At 33.3% G+C, this 14,175-nt stretch overlaps 1 protein-coding gene across 5 annotated transcripts in view; it reads left to right on the forward strand.

Annotated features, from left to right (window-relative positions):
* The window catches only part of LOC149907196 (uncharacterized protein CG43867), a 245,344-nt gene that overhangs the window by 45,443 nt on the left and 185,726 nt on the right, over positions 1–14,175 (forward strand). For all 5 annotated transcript variants that reach the window (XM_090103576.1, XM_090103571.1, XM_090103572.1 and 2 more), the window contains exon 2: positions 12,231–12,579. In XM_090103576.1, the coding sequence (XP_089959702.1) occupies positions 12,428–12,579 (152 nt within the window). In that variant the 5' untranslated portion in view covers positions 12,231–12,427. The remainder of the gene's footprint in view (positions 1–12,230; positions 12,580–14,175) is intronic.

Raw genomic sequence — 14,175 nt, forward strand, 5'->3', positions numbered from 1 at the left:
TCCTAGCGAATTTCTTTAGTCGCGCTCCTTGGGCCGGAGCGTTCTGACGTGTGCTCTACGCTCGATTTTCCTTCATACCGAAGTGAAAGTTGCTCTACTTCATTAAATTTAATATTTTTGTTAATTGATTATTTTTATCTTAGTTTTGTGCAAATATTCGTATTTTTAAACATTTGATTTCGATATGGAAAATAAACGAAAAAAATACGCGTGTAACTACTAGAAAAAAAAATGTGTGCGTGTACTAGAGTACACACGTAAGAAGTGAAACTTCTTTATGACCTTATTTTTCAAAAAATAATTTACTATCTACAGTAATATTATAAAGAGGAAAACTTTGTTTGTTTGATTGATTGTAATGAATAGGCTCATAAACTACTGGACCGATTTTAAAAATTCTTTCACCATTCGAAAGCTACATTATCCACGAGTAATATAGGCTATATATTATCACGCTAAGACCAACAGGAGCATAGCCACGCGGGTGAAACCGCGCGGCACAGCTTGTATACAATATTACAAAAATACGTTAGTCTAACACGCTCGTCGTTTCGCTCCTTGCTACCTATTTAAATATTAACACCAGCCGCTGCTGCAACTCGCTCGCTTCGCTCGCTCGGCTCGTGCGGTAGTTCAAAAATCAAAAGTTAACCTATGATGCTCGTCGCTTTGCTCCTCGCTACCTATTTAAATATTTACACCGGCCGCTACTGCAACTCGCTCGCTTCGCTCGCTCGGCTCGTGCGGTAGTTCAAAAGTTAACCTAAGATGCTCGTCGCTTCGCTCCTCGCTACCTATTTGAATATTTACGCCGGCCACTGCCGCGACTCGCTCGCTTCGCTCGCTCAGCTCGTGCGGTAGTTCAAAAGACCAAGGGCAAAAAATTCGAGTTATATAGAGTTTTCAACTTATAAAGGATTTCGACTTAGGCGGATTTTGATTGGACATAAAGAGTTTGAGGTTTATTCTTATAAATATTGAATTCACAAAATCATAATTGAACACCAATCAAGCAAACACGTGTTAACGTGAGTCATAGATTTATTATCGTATACTCCTAAAATGTTTTCTAAGAAACAATACTGTACTTACATTGTCGGCAAGTTCTTAAAGGCGGTAACTTATTTTTGTTCGAACAATAGAGGTAATAAATATAAATTCCTAATGTCGAAATCTCGAAACAGTCAGAAATTAATGACGCACATAGTATATACATATTATGACAGAGGTTAAGCTTAAATAACTTGAAAAATAAATAACATGATCTCGCCCACGTGTTGGTGTTTTAAAAAATTCAATCAAAAACTGAGGTTAACTTTAAATACAATTTTAGAAAAATAAATACCACAATCAACATTCAAGTATTAGAAAAAATTGATACCATAATTCCACCCACGTGTTAGTGTATTGAAAAATACAATCAAAAAGTGAGGTTAATCATAAATAACTTAGAAAAATAAATACCATTATTACACCTAAGTATTAGAAAAATAGATGTAATTACTTATTTACTTTTTTTAGAAATTCACTGGAATTAGAATTAAAACAAACCCTTTGATTTTGCTGATCACTTTAATATAACATGTATAATGTATATAGTCACGAGTACGGCGTAACGCAAAAATGTCACGAGTACGGCGTAACGCAAAAATGTCACGCGCGCGGCGTAACGCAAAAATGTTACACAAAATTTTTGTCCACCCCCGATAAAGAAGTTTCACTTCAAAAAATTATCTTCGAACATAAAGTTAATGAAACCAAATAGATTGCAAAGGTGATTGGCAACAATTTCTTTATTTTACGGGGTGTCAGTAAAGGGATGTATATTTCTTTAAAACTAAAGTAAGCTCATAAATTTTCTTATAATATATTTTTTTGAAGTTCCAAAAATGTTTATTTTTCGTTTGAGAAATACGAAATATAATATAAACTTGTATTGAGAACTTGAACTTCCCAAGTTCATCCGGGGAAATCCCCATACGGGGAAAATGATTTGTTTACTCCAAAATTATATGCCGAGGTGTTTTAATTTTTTCTTCTAGTCATTTTCAACGTAGCGGCATGTTGTTTGATTATTAATTTTGTAACTTAAATACAGGATGTTGTTTTTATATTCTGATCTTACAGACGCGCTGACAAATTTAGTCCGCCATTTCTAGTTTAGTCCACCAACTCTAAGTATTTTAATATTGTAAAACGAATGGATTATCATCACATCATCAAAACTCAGATGTAATGGAAGATCAAAATAACATAGAAAATTCAGTGGGTGTTGAGAACTAAACAAACACAAGTAACAGAGACGCGAGAATAAAAAAAGAGGACGAAAACGATAATTCGTTGATGCTTTCCCTTTTCGACGTATTGTTAATTTGTTAGGGTACATCACCAATCTGCAAAAAACAAAACTGATGATTCCCAATTGCTGATTAAAAATGAAAAACAAATAATCGACAACAGTGGTGAAAATTTGCTGATCACAATGAAACATCCTTCAGTGGTAGCAGATTTACTCATTTAAAATGTATCGGTGAACAGCGTAAAGGAGAGGAGGACAGGAAAACATTATGAATGTGGATGGTGGATTGTATACAGGGTGTAATCGTTAAGCATGTGCAGGCGATTATGACGTTATTATTGCAGGTATCAAAAAACTTAAAACTGATATCGAAATTACTTTACCTAATGAGCAAAATGACAATAATAACTTTTTAAAAGTATAACGAGAAATATCTAAAAAAATTACTTTATACACTCCCATATAAAAAAGGGAAAATGGGACTAGTAGAAGTTAAATGTCTTATTCTGGCAAAAGAAATGAATGCGGAAGATGCGGTTAAAAATAAAAAAAAAAAAATATTTGAAATACAATGCAAAAAATAACACTTTTGAAATACAAATAAGCAGACTGTTTATTTGCTGTTTGGACTGGAGTGAATCATTCGTTAAAAATAGAATATATAAAAAAGTATGTAACGTTTAGGCAAAATAAAATGATGGACCATTATCAAGATTTTACATAAATTGCCTACTGTCAGAATTGATTGATTCGAGACTTCAGCATTCGATGCCCATCAAGGACCCATCCTATATCATTCAAGCGATAGAAAAAAAAGAGATAAATCCAGTGCAACCGATAAAGCATCAGAATGCTAGCAAAAGATTTATTAGGTTTATCAATATAAATCTATATATTACACATAATATAATAAATCTGTAGAAGACGCGAAGACTGACATCCGCGCGGACGGAGTCGCGGGCGGAAGCTAGTCAGAAATAAATATCTTTTGTTTTCATTTAACACAAACATTACATTTTTTTTATTATATACAAAATTTGTTTATCCGTTTTATTAGTTAAACTGAACAACTTTCACTAAGAAACTTAGGTCGAAAAAAATGTATAGAGTTCTGCATTTTGTATGGAAAGCTTATTTTTTTTATATTTCGTCCAAATTTCTTTGTAAAAGTTGATCAGTTATATAAACATGAAGTTGAAGATATCAATAGAAAGTATTCGCAAATTTTGTGTAGGTACTGATAAAAAAAAATCACCCGGTGTAATTTTCACGAAAATTGTTTCAAATTGTCATTTTTGGTACTTATTACGAATATTAAATTATGCATACGAATGATTTAATTTTTAAAAATTAAGTGGAGCAACTTTCCCTTAGTACATTTGTATTATTTACATATAGGATGACAGGATGCATTTGTTTGCACTACTAGACCAAGCCCTTAAGTACATATGTGCGTATTCTTTTTAAATATAATTTACTGGAAAATACAGAAATGTTTGCGAATCGGCAATAATTCTATGCATGTGAAATAAATTGATTAGAACTAACAATATTCAAGTTTACTCTAATTATATTGTGACTAAATTCATTTACACGTTTGCGAGTAAATCACAAAAAATTTAAACTAAAATATTTCGCTTTCCATCATCTCTTTCCTGGCGCTTGAAATAAATTTAAAATGGCGGATATCTCCCAATCTTCTGAATCACGTAACTGTTTAACGTTTAAACTGCTTTTAAATGCTCTGATTTTAATCCCGTATTTATTTTAATTGAAATCTATGGCACTGCATAATATGTAGTTCATGTTCAGTCAATATCAATGATTTCCTAGAAAATTTTAAATATACTATATACTTAATTTATATTAATTTAATTAGGTACTACTTTTAGTTTTCGTAAGAATTAAAAGCCTGCATGATTTATAGCGTCTTTCTAATAAGTTAAGATAATAAGTTTATAAACAGGCAGAATTTGATAAAGCCTTAGCTTGATCACATCATCTGCCGACCTGTCAAATGCTGACGTCGTAAAGTTTAACGCGGGCGTTTATCGCTCGTTTACTCTGTGCCTATCAAACGAGCGGATTTCAAAAATATTATTTAGATGAACTTATATAAAGTTGTGAATTGTTAAAGCAACTGTTATCGTTTCTACATAATAGCAAGTAAATGAATAACTTCCTATAGAAGATCTTAGTTCTACGATCTAGGTTCTTTTAGTCATTAATTTGTATCTATTTGCTATTAACCTATTGCGGTTCAGAATTTATGTAAAAATATACATTGCTCAGTTATAAAAAAGATGGTAACAAACTTCACACAATTCAATGTTTTAGTGTTATATTAGTATGAATGAATACCCTGAACTTTTCCAATCTATACACAATGAAAATGGTACATACATAAGTGAAATAATTATATACGCTACAAAAACGCTAGTTTCATAGCCTTAAGCACATACACCTTCATCAATCATTTGGGCGCGTGGACACAGCGAACTGCGCTTAATTTCATCGATGTCGAATTAACTTTTAGTACATCCGTAAATTTAGAGCAAACACAAATAAACCTGCATGTTATATGAGAAACGTTTAATGCTGTTTCTGTAGCGAATGGTGGTGGAATAGTGATGTATTTGTATGGTTAATGACGTAACAGTAATTGTGTTTATATTTAGTTAATGATTATTTATAAGTACTTTTGACAAGTATATTAAGGGGACGGTTGGTACACGTAATTGTTGAATACGCATAATAAATATGAACTTAATCATTTTGTCATAAGTTTATGTTAATTATCAATATAATATAGGTACCTATTGAGCGAAAGCTCTTCAGACAGGCTTTTACTGCAGCTACATTTAAAAGTTAAACTTGGTTTAAACAAGTACTAAATAATTAAGCCTGGATGAAAAGTTGATGTTGTTCTAAATTAAGATTTCTGCTAAGCAACATAATAGACATGGACTTTTTTCTACACATGTTTAGTCGATTGAAATAGTACATAGAAAATAGCTCGTAGAATTTCGAATCTGAAACTGAAATTCACGATTCTGAACAGTATTCGCCACTATTATTTCCTCTCGGTTGCTTCAAAACTGTCCGTCAGTTACAATGCCTAGAGGTAGATAGTCTCTGCTTTGTGAACTACAGTGGAGTGCTATAAGCCGCTTACCTATAGATGAAATGTGGACCTGGGTGTATTCAATTATGAATGCGAAATAACCATATTCGGTTAGCGGTAAATTACAAGAAAATATATGCACTTAAATTGTAGGAAATTATGGTCAGTGTTTTTTGAAAGATTTTTTATATTTGTACTTTTAACACTAAAATCCATGACATAACGATAATCGATATTTATACAGATTAAATTTTTTATAAGCGTTTTGCGCTCCTTACATTTTCATCACGGGATCGATTCAGGATATTATTAATTTGTCTACGCAGATACACAGTGCAATACAGCAGTAGCTCATACAAATACAAAATAATCATACTTGATTACAAATTTATAGATATGAAGCCCAATAAATGTAACGATTATTAAAATACTCCCTCCTTCATAATTCTATATCAAAAGGATATCAAATGAAAGACTCATCCTTCAAACACTTGTAAGATTTCATCGTATTGTGTATAAGGTGGCTTGCCACATCCAGGAAATTGTATTAAGAAATATCTTTATTCTATGCATCGATGGATTTTAGACCCTAAAACCTTAACATTAACGTTGATTTTTGTGTGATTTGGTAAATTATCTGACTATATAAGCAATCTACAATGTAGAGTCTATATACATAACATTTTTGCCTCATTGTATAGGTTACCAAAGTCTTCGGAAGTGATTGATCGATATTTGTCATTTGTTTTTAAGCTATTGCATAGCTTCTATCGCGGGCCTTGAGCGCGGGGACCGAATCCAGAAATTCCGTAACGAAAAAACCTCATGCTCCCCACTCCGACAGACACGGAGGTGTGGCTTTAAGGCATGCTATGCAATAGCTTTACCGCGGCAGTCCCCGAGTGCCACACGTCTTTTTTTATGTAAAATTCAGCAGGTTGGAGAATATAGGTCGTAAAGTATTTTCTATACCCTAACTGAAAAAGGCCAGACGTGCAAAATAATGTTTGTCGGGTCAACTGGTGCAAATATATAACTTTTTTTTAAGAGATAAAATAATGAAATCACTAAAGTTAATGTGAAATGCATAAAGGAATTTGAAACATTTTAATGTTCTAGATTTTTACAGTTAATTGTTAGCCTTTAAATTTAAATAACACTGCACTCACCCTTATGTTATATTCATGGAAAAGCTAATACAAGCTAGACAAAGGATTGTAGGAAATGCAAATAGTCATGGTCAAATGAAAGTCAAACAGTGCGTAGTTACAGCGGTCGAGGGTTTTGTTTAACTGTTTGATTGGAAGCCTGCATAGTTATTGGTAAAGCAAGTGAATACAAACGTTTGTGCGATATGTGTATTTAATTATGAGTTACATAAAATGCTTCAGAAAATATTGAAACAACATCAACTCACATCATCATCGTCAATTAAAGGAAATATTTCAAAATTCTAGAAAAATTATCATAGCCCTGTCAGATCCATTTCATAAAACTAAACGGATATCATCTATCTATAGTCTTAGTCTGTCGATTCTTGTTCATGTTTCAACATCTTTAGACTATGTAATAAGGACGAATGTATCTATGTACAATATCCTCAATTGATAGACTACTTATGTTAGGTTTTGCATCGTTTATGATTAACAGTCTACATCCGTAGACTATCGCCTCTTCTACGTCTTACACAGACCGTCTACAAGGCGCAATATAAAAGAGTCGTTATCCCTTTTATAATCATTTTATTGTCTATCGTAACGGAATTACCTATAACGTCGCATTCTCAAAAATAAACTTCTCAAATAAGAAATTAATCAAGCCACCAAATGCTTGATTCACTGAAAGACGCAGGGGCAGGGCTCAGTTGTATGCAGATGTATGCAGCCAGCCGTCGGGTACAAAGCGAAATGAGACGAGCTGGCTTGTAATTAAAACGCTCTTTTTTGTTTATGTCTGCCACGGGATACTGGGCATATATTAAATCGTGGAGTATCACTTGATTCTGTTCTTTATACGCTCGGGACTGAAATGGCTCGCTTAAATGACTGTGAACTGTTAGGGTAGGATGTTGTTTTTTGGTAGGAAAATTTTCATTGTGTTTCGTTAGGTTAGGTTGTTTTTATATGAAAGCTCATAGCTATATGAAATAATTGATGCTGTTATTAGGTATACCTTTGAAAAACATATTATTATTAAGCTTGTTTTGAATGCCTACTCTTAAAAGCGCTTTATTGACAAAGGGACTAAAAACAATGTCGCTTTCATATTGTAAATGTGCTTTAAGCTTGTTTTTAGTATCTTGGTATTAGATAACTATTAATAGAATTCTCTTTCTAAAACAAATCACTTTACCAGAATAACCAACTTTAAGGTTTACAAAATTTGCGGTCACGTGACCCCACATTTTAGGCACAAAGTATCTAATTCTCACATTCCAACCCTTTGGTTTACACCTTAATGAATACGATCCGAAAGCGATCAAAATGTTGACAAATACTTTCGAGATTGTAAAATCCTTCAATGGTTCTATTCTTTTCGTTTTATAAAGGGTTATTTACGGTTACGAAATAAAAGGGTCCAGGTTTTACTCATGTTATACTTGTTTGAATTAATTTAAGTGAGTGCTAAAATACAGCACAAAAAAAAGAAATACAATAAACATAATCTAGATTGTAAATACAAAACGGTAGGTTTCAATAACTACAAAATTAAGACTCATATAGTGAATTTATAAAAGTATCCAGCTACAAACACCGCCTTTTAGCGGTCTAATTCGCTCCTGCATTTTCACGGGTAAATTGTAATGTTTATTATCTGTCTGTTTGTTACACTTCACATAATAAACTGATTAGACGAAAGTAGAAGAAGAAAATCTGTCATGTTTGATCAATTTGAAACTGCTATCCTCAAAATCATAATATTCTGCTAAAAAAATACGGGATTACATTATATTCCTTCAACGATTGTTTGGTCCATAGACAACATCGGGTAACTATATTCTTCCCGCTATTTTTCCATGACGTAACAGTTCCGCATCCGAACACGTCATCAATCTTGGTCACACCTTCGCTGACGCTGTCTTCGTGTTTATAAATGATTACTTACTGTTTTGCTGCTTATGTGGGATACCTTTTCTGAGAATAACAGAAAGATTGTGCTCCTCGACGGTAAATGGATCAAACATTAAGTATAGGCAAATTCTCATATTTGATTCATTGGTAAATGCGGGTAATAATATCTATCAGAATCTAGTTGTTCTTGATGTAACAGCTTTTTCTTATCATAGATTCTAGTTTGCTCTTCTGTGTATAAAATCATTTCAGAACTGAATGTATGTTCAAAAACACCTGTAAATGTCTTACCGTTTTAGTTGATTTAATAATATAGGTACTGCCATTTAATGATTCCTGGTGATCAGGCTAAAAAGTTAAACAATTTATCCGCATAATTTATCTTATAATACCAAAAATAGCTTCGCCATTACGGTGACCTCTGTTATCGTCAAAATGCAGGAAGGTATCTGCTTCGGGGTAACTTAGATACGAATAAATAGGCTGTACGAGACACTTACCACAAAATTAGGGTAATCGATCTTTGACGTAAATGAAGGGTGGGTTTATCGAGGGTTGGATGAAACTCTAATGCGGCAGCGTTTGACAACTTGTCAACGTTTAAGGCGTGAAATTTTTGATGGAATAATGACGTATGTGCTCTATTGAAATGGTTAAATATTGATAAGTTGGATAGATGGATTCCCTTGAATAACGTTGGAACGTTATCTTGCCCTGTTAATAATTTTGTTGAAAAGCTCTCGATGCGCCAGGATACGCAAATCTAAAAATTGGTGCTTTCGAAATTAAGTTAACACGATTTCAAAGAAAATAAATGATATTCAGAACAGAATATCATATCATTCAATATTAATATATTAATATTCAATGATCATAATAGAATGAAGAATATCATCATTATCATCCCGACTAGTTTAATTTCTCTGAGCTGCATAAGTATATTGTAAGGTAGGTACTAACATGCTCAGCTACAACCTTAATATATAATTATTTATAAATATAATAACACCATTACTTATTATCACGTACATAACGGACACTAATGAGTACATTTATAAAAACCACGTAACAAAAGGTTTGGGGCGAGGCCATTACGTCATTGTCGAGACTAACATGCCCTTAGTCTTACTACAAGGGACCCTTGTTATCTACAGATTCTCTATATATTAATTATCGTGTTACACTATCTGTAAGGAAAAAGAAATTTATTACAGTGACATCAGTGATCCAGCACTGGAAAAGTATTGGGTTAAAATTAGGTTTCTAGTGTCACAACCAACTCTACTCATTTTAGTAATGACAAGGAATGATTTATTTTAGCTGTTCAACAAAAAAAGTCGTTCGTCGTAAAAGTACGTTTTTGAAAACTGTAAGCACGTATTTTTTGTCTTTAATGTCTATATGACAGATATTTTTATTTTTCTATCTATGTATATGATACCTATCCTTACGAGTTACGTAGTTGTAAACAGCCTGTAATCACCTAAATTAATTATAATGCTGAGCAATTTACACTGTAGGATATCGTACGGTCAGTATTTATACAAACCATGTAAATGGCTAGGATAGGTATTACTAGCAATCTAGATATCCGTACACTGTTATAGCTAGATGGGAGTTAAGGCCAATCTGCCACCGTAAAGAGATCCTTGCAAGCTGGTGTACTCGTAACTTCGCTTCGATACTTGGCGTTAACATTGCCAACATTCACTTTGGCACGAGTTAAAAATTTCCGTGAAAGGGTTGACCCCAATTTTAGGGGCTAGATAACGTTGATAACATTAATCAAAGTTCCTATCTCAGGTCCGGGCAGTCTCCAATTTTCTGGTCACTGACCTTTTAATTTGCCACATCGTGAGACCATTTTCGCTTAAGTATTGGGTGGCAAGTGTTTGTAAACAGTTTTGATGCTTTATAGAGCAGGCTCCCAGGAGATGTTCGTTTGCAAAAATCGCGGACCTAAATCTGACTTCTGATATATATTGTATAGATCCCAGACATCCTATAGACAAATGTTGCCAATCAGTTTTGTGGTCCCCCTGCCCGCACCCCGGTAATTAAATATGGCATACAAAGAAAAAAATAAAAATTAAAAATGGACTATTTTTAATTATTTAAAATAATAATTTAAAAAATATATTCATGAGTTTTCAATCTATAGTGGTTTAAAGTTAACTCAAAAATGGACCATTTTCGTAAATTTTCTAAAAAATCTTAGAGAAAGTGTAAGAAATGTATATAGTATGCTATATATTCGTGATCTACTCAATAAGCTCTTTCATTTGATACCCCACACGGCATGTTTTGGAAATGTTTATTTTTTTCTTTGTATGCCATATTTAATTACCGGGGTGCGGGCAGGGGGACCACAAAACTGGTTGGCAACATCTGTCTATAGGATGTCTGGGATCTATACAATATATATCAGAAGTCAGATTTAGGTCCGCGATTTTTGCAAACGAAACTCCACTGAGAGTCCGGTCTATTAGTTTGGGAAGGACGAAATTCGCTCCGTTATGAGATTTTCTTATTTAAGTTTACATAGTGGAGACTGGAGATTATTCAGTTCATATTTCTGATGCTTCTTTTCCATCGGTCCAGATTATTTAAAAATATTAAAAATTTTTAGAGTGACCTAGGTAGGCTACTTTTACCCAAAATTCAGCAGAATCATATATTTCAGTTTATGTATTTGTTTACATTGACTTACATTAAAAAGCTCCGTTATAGATTTTAATACAAATGTCGTAGAAACACTTTGAAATTCAAAGGTTAAGACCTATATTTGCCATAAGCTATGGTATTTGATGCGGTGGGGGAGTAATCTCTGCGATGTTCCTCTGAGAGGCATGACCCAATTCTTATTGAAGCTTAGCTGGATTCCGTGTTAAATATGCATTGGTTTCATGTTTTGACACAATATAAGAAAGGTAACTCAATACATGTGCAAATTTGTATGGATGTTTTTTACGCTTAATTATGTTGGTCAAAGTAAAAAGTAATCGAATACAATAGGTAAGGAATAGCATATTGTGGTACTATGGTGGCTATTTCCTCCAGATTATCAAGGCAAAATCGCTTCCCAACGCTTTTAATATCAAATTATTAATCTTATTTTGTTAAAACGTTTATAAGATTCAATATTAAATGAAGGGCAGTGGCGCTGTTAAGTTTTTGTCTCTTGTTTTATAAATATCGTAAAATTTGTTTTACAGTCAATTTGTTCTGAACTTCCTGCAGTATGACGGCCATCTATCATAAGTATTACATCAGATCTTGAAATAGTTTTGTTTTTGTAGAAAAAAAACGATGCCGACTAAATATTATTGGATATTTTTTTTTAATGATAATTTGACTTCTTTGTTGTTACTTGTGATTTTTGTTAAATATGGTAGGTATATTAATGCTACCCTTGCAGAATACGTAACTTTCTTTAGGTACATTTAATTTAATAAAAATGTTTAGAAATACTCTCTTACATACGTTCTCTGTACCATTTTCGTAGAACTGAATAACATACAAATTAATAAAGTTTCCTTAAAGCTAGTTAAAGTTCACAGAACGATTGATGTTCAGTAGGAAGCGACACATCCTTCACAAATTATCAAACATTTCGTCAACTTATGATCAAAACACATTGAAGCATCGACATTTTGCTTTGACACCTGTCCAACTTGCCGAAACCGACTAATTGCCACCTAAACCACCTCGACTGACCACGTTATTTTCTTTTCAGTTCTAAATACGGAAAGGGCGCATTAACTGTGAAAAACATCAGACGGATCAAGATGGCGGGGCAGATTGCGCGCCAAAAGCGACGCGGGCGCCATCTGTCACGGAACGTTGGATGGAACGTTTCGAACGGATTGAAATAGTGTTTTGACGTAACAGTGTAGTGTTGTGATAGTGATGTGATAGTGTAGTGTTGTAAGTATGTCTGAGGAGCGTTCGCGGCGGTTGTCGCAGATCTTCGACCCGCTGTCGAGGTTCACGGACCACAGCGGGGCGGGGCACTCTGCCAGCACGCCGAACAGCCCTCGCCTGATGCCGAGGAGGGCGAGGGATACACCGCCACCGCCGCCAAGGTGAGATTTGAATAAAATAACGTGTGTTTTGTGAAATGTTTATCGATATTTAATTGGTATTTAAATGTGAACTCTATTAGCATTGAACTAGTCTCAATGGTCACAAGAACTACTTTACTCCGATCTTTATCTGATAACTCAGACAAAATCAGAATAATAGAGTCTTCTTCAGTGTTTGCAAAATTGAGTATAGAGATTTATATTATGTATTTATATATTTATATGGAAACAATACACTGCAAAAGAAAATAATCATCTCGTCTTTGGTGATAGTTGCAGTGATAGCAGACTAATGGGAAAAACATTTTTTTCATGATATTTTTATATGATCACTATTCATATAATTAATTAAACAATGTACCTATGGATAAGATTATGAGATATTCCCTTCACAAATAATTGAAAATTAATTACGTGTGATGATTAACCGTACTTTGTTATTCATGAGTTAATTATCTCCATTCGTTTATATATTATGATTACGTGACAGAGGGAAACGGGGGGAATATTATTTTATTTTCAAGCAATGATAATTATTGATAAATAATATGTAGGTAATATATAAGTCTGTAGCGGTGTCTATATGTTTTAAGTTTATGTTGTGGGTCTGCCTATCTGAATATCTTAATTGAATCTTGATTTTAGTTCCTGATGAAAACGGGGTATTTTCAGCTAACATGTTTTTAATCAGCTCTATATTTAAATTGACCGCGTGAATATTCATATACTAGGTACAATAATATCTAGTAGTGATAAATATAGGTAGGTATTCGAATTTAAGAAAAAACATTAATATTCAAAAGTTATAATATTGGTGGTGGTTTCAAAGTTTTTCCGTATTGTATGAAATAGTTTGCTCATTTTGTAAATCTGGTACAGATCACAATATACCTATATCACACATATATACATATTTTTAAATCATCCTTTTACATCGAAAAAGGTTAAGCATTCAAGCTTACACTGCACACTATATTATGTAATTCATATTACAATACAAAGCTTCGTACCTACCCATAAATATTAAATGAATAAAAGTCAGAAGCGAAAAGATAAAAAACCCGCCAACATGCGGCCCCGGAGTCGACGACCTAAGTAAATGAACTAGAAACGTTCGCAAATTGATTATAACCAAGTTATTATTCATGGATTTTATGAAAAGAAAGTTTTTGTGGCGCGCAATTTGAATCTGGAATGCGTTTGTAACCACAGAGCATAGAAACACTTAAAAAAAGTAAATTATTTCATCAGCTGCCAGTGTGCATGCATATTGAGTTTTACACGTGTTCTTTGAAGAAAAAAGTAAAATATGTAATTACAAAAAATTTAACTGACTGGAATTGGGCCTAATTTTAATGATAGGATAAATATAATGAAAATACCTAGAAACAGGGGATAGCGGAAAATGTGTTCTCAACACTGATAAGGCTTTCGCGCAAAGATGCAGGCTTAATATTCTGTCTGTTATTATCTTAATTCCACGAATTGTCAATACAGCAACAATGTTTATTTATATTAGTATTAAAGTATTCTTGTCGATTCGTTTTAACGAGATAGTTCTAGAAACACTTAAAATGTATTGATACTTGAGTTTAC

Source organism: Colias eurytheme, chromosome 7 (assembly GCF_061535395.1).
Source record: "Colias eurytheme isolate Ceu_HAF_F1 chromosome 7, ilColEury1 Martin Lab GWU primary, whole genome shotgun sequence".
In the NCBI taxonomy this organism is placed as follows: Eukaryota; Metazoa; Arthropoda; class Insecta; order Lepidoptera; family Pieridae; genus Colias; species Colias eurytheme.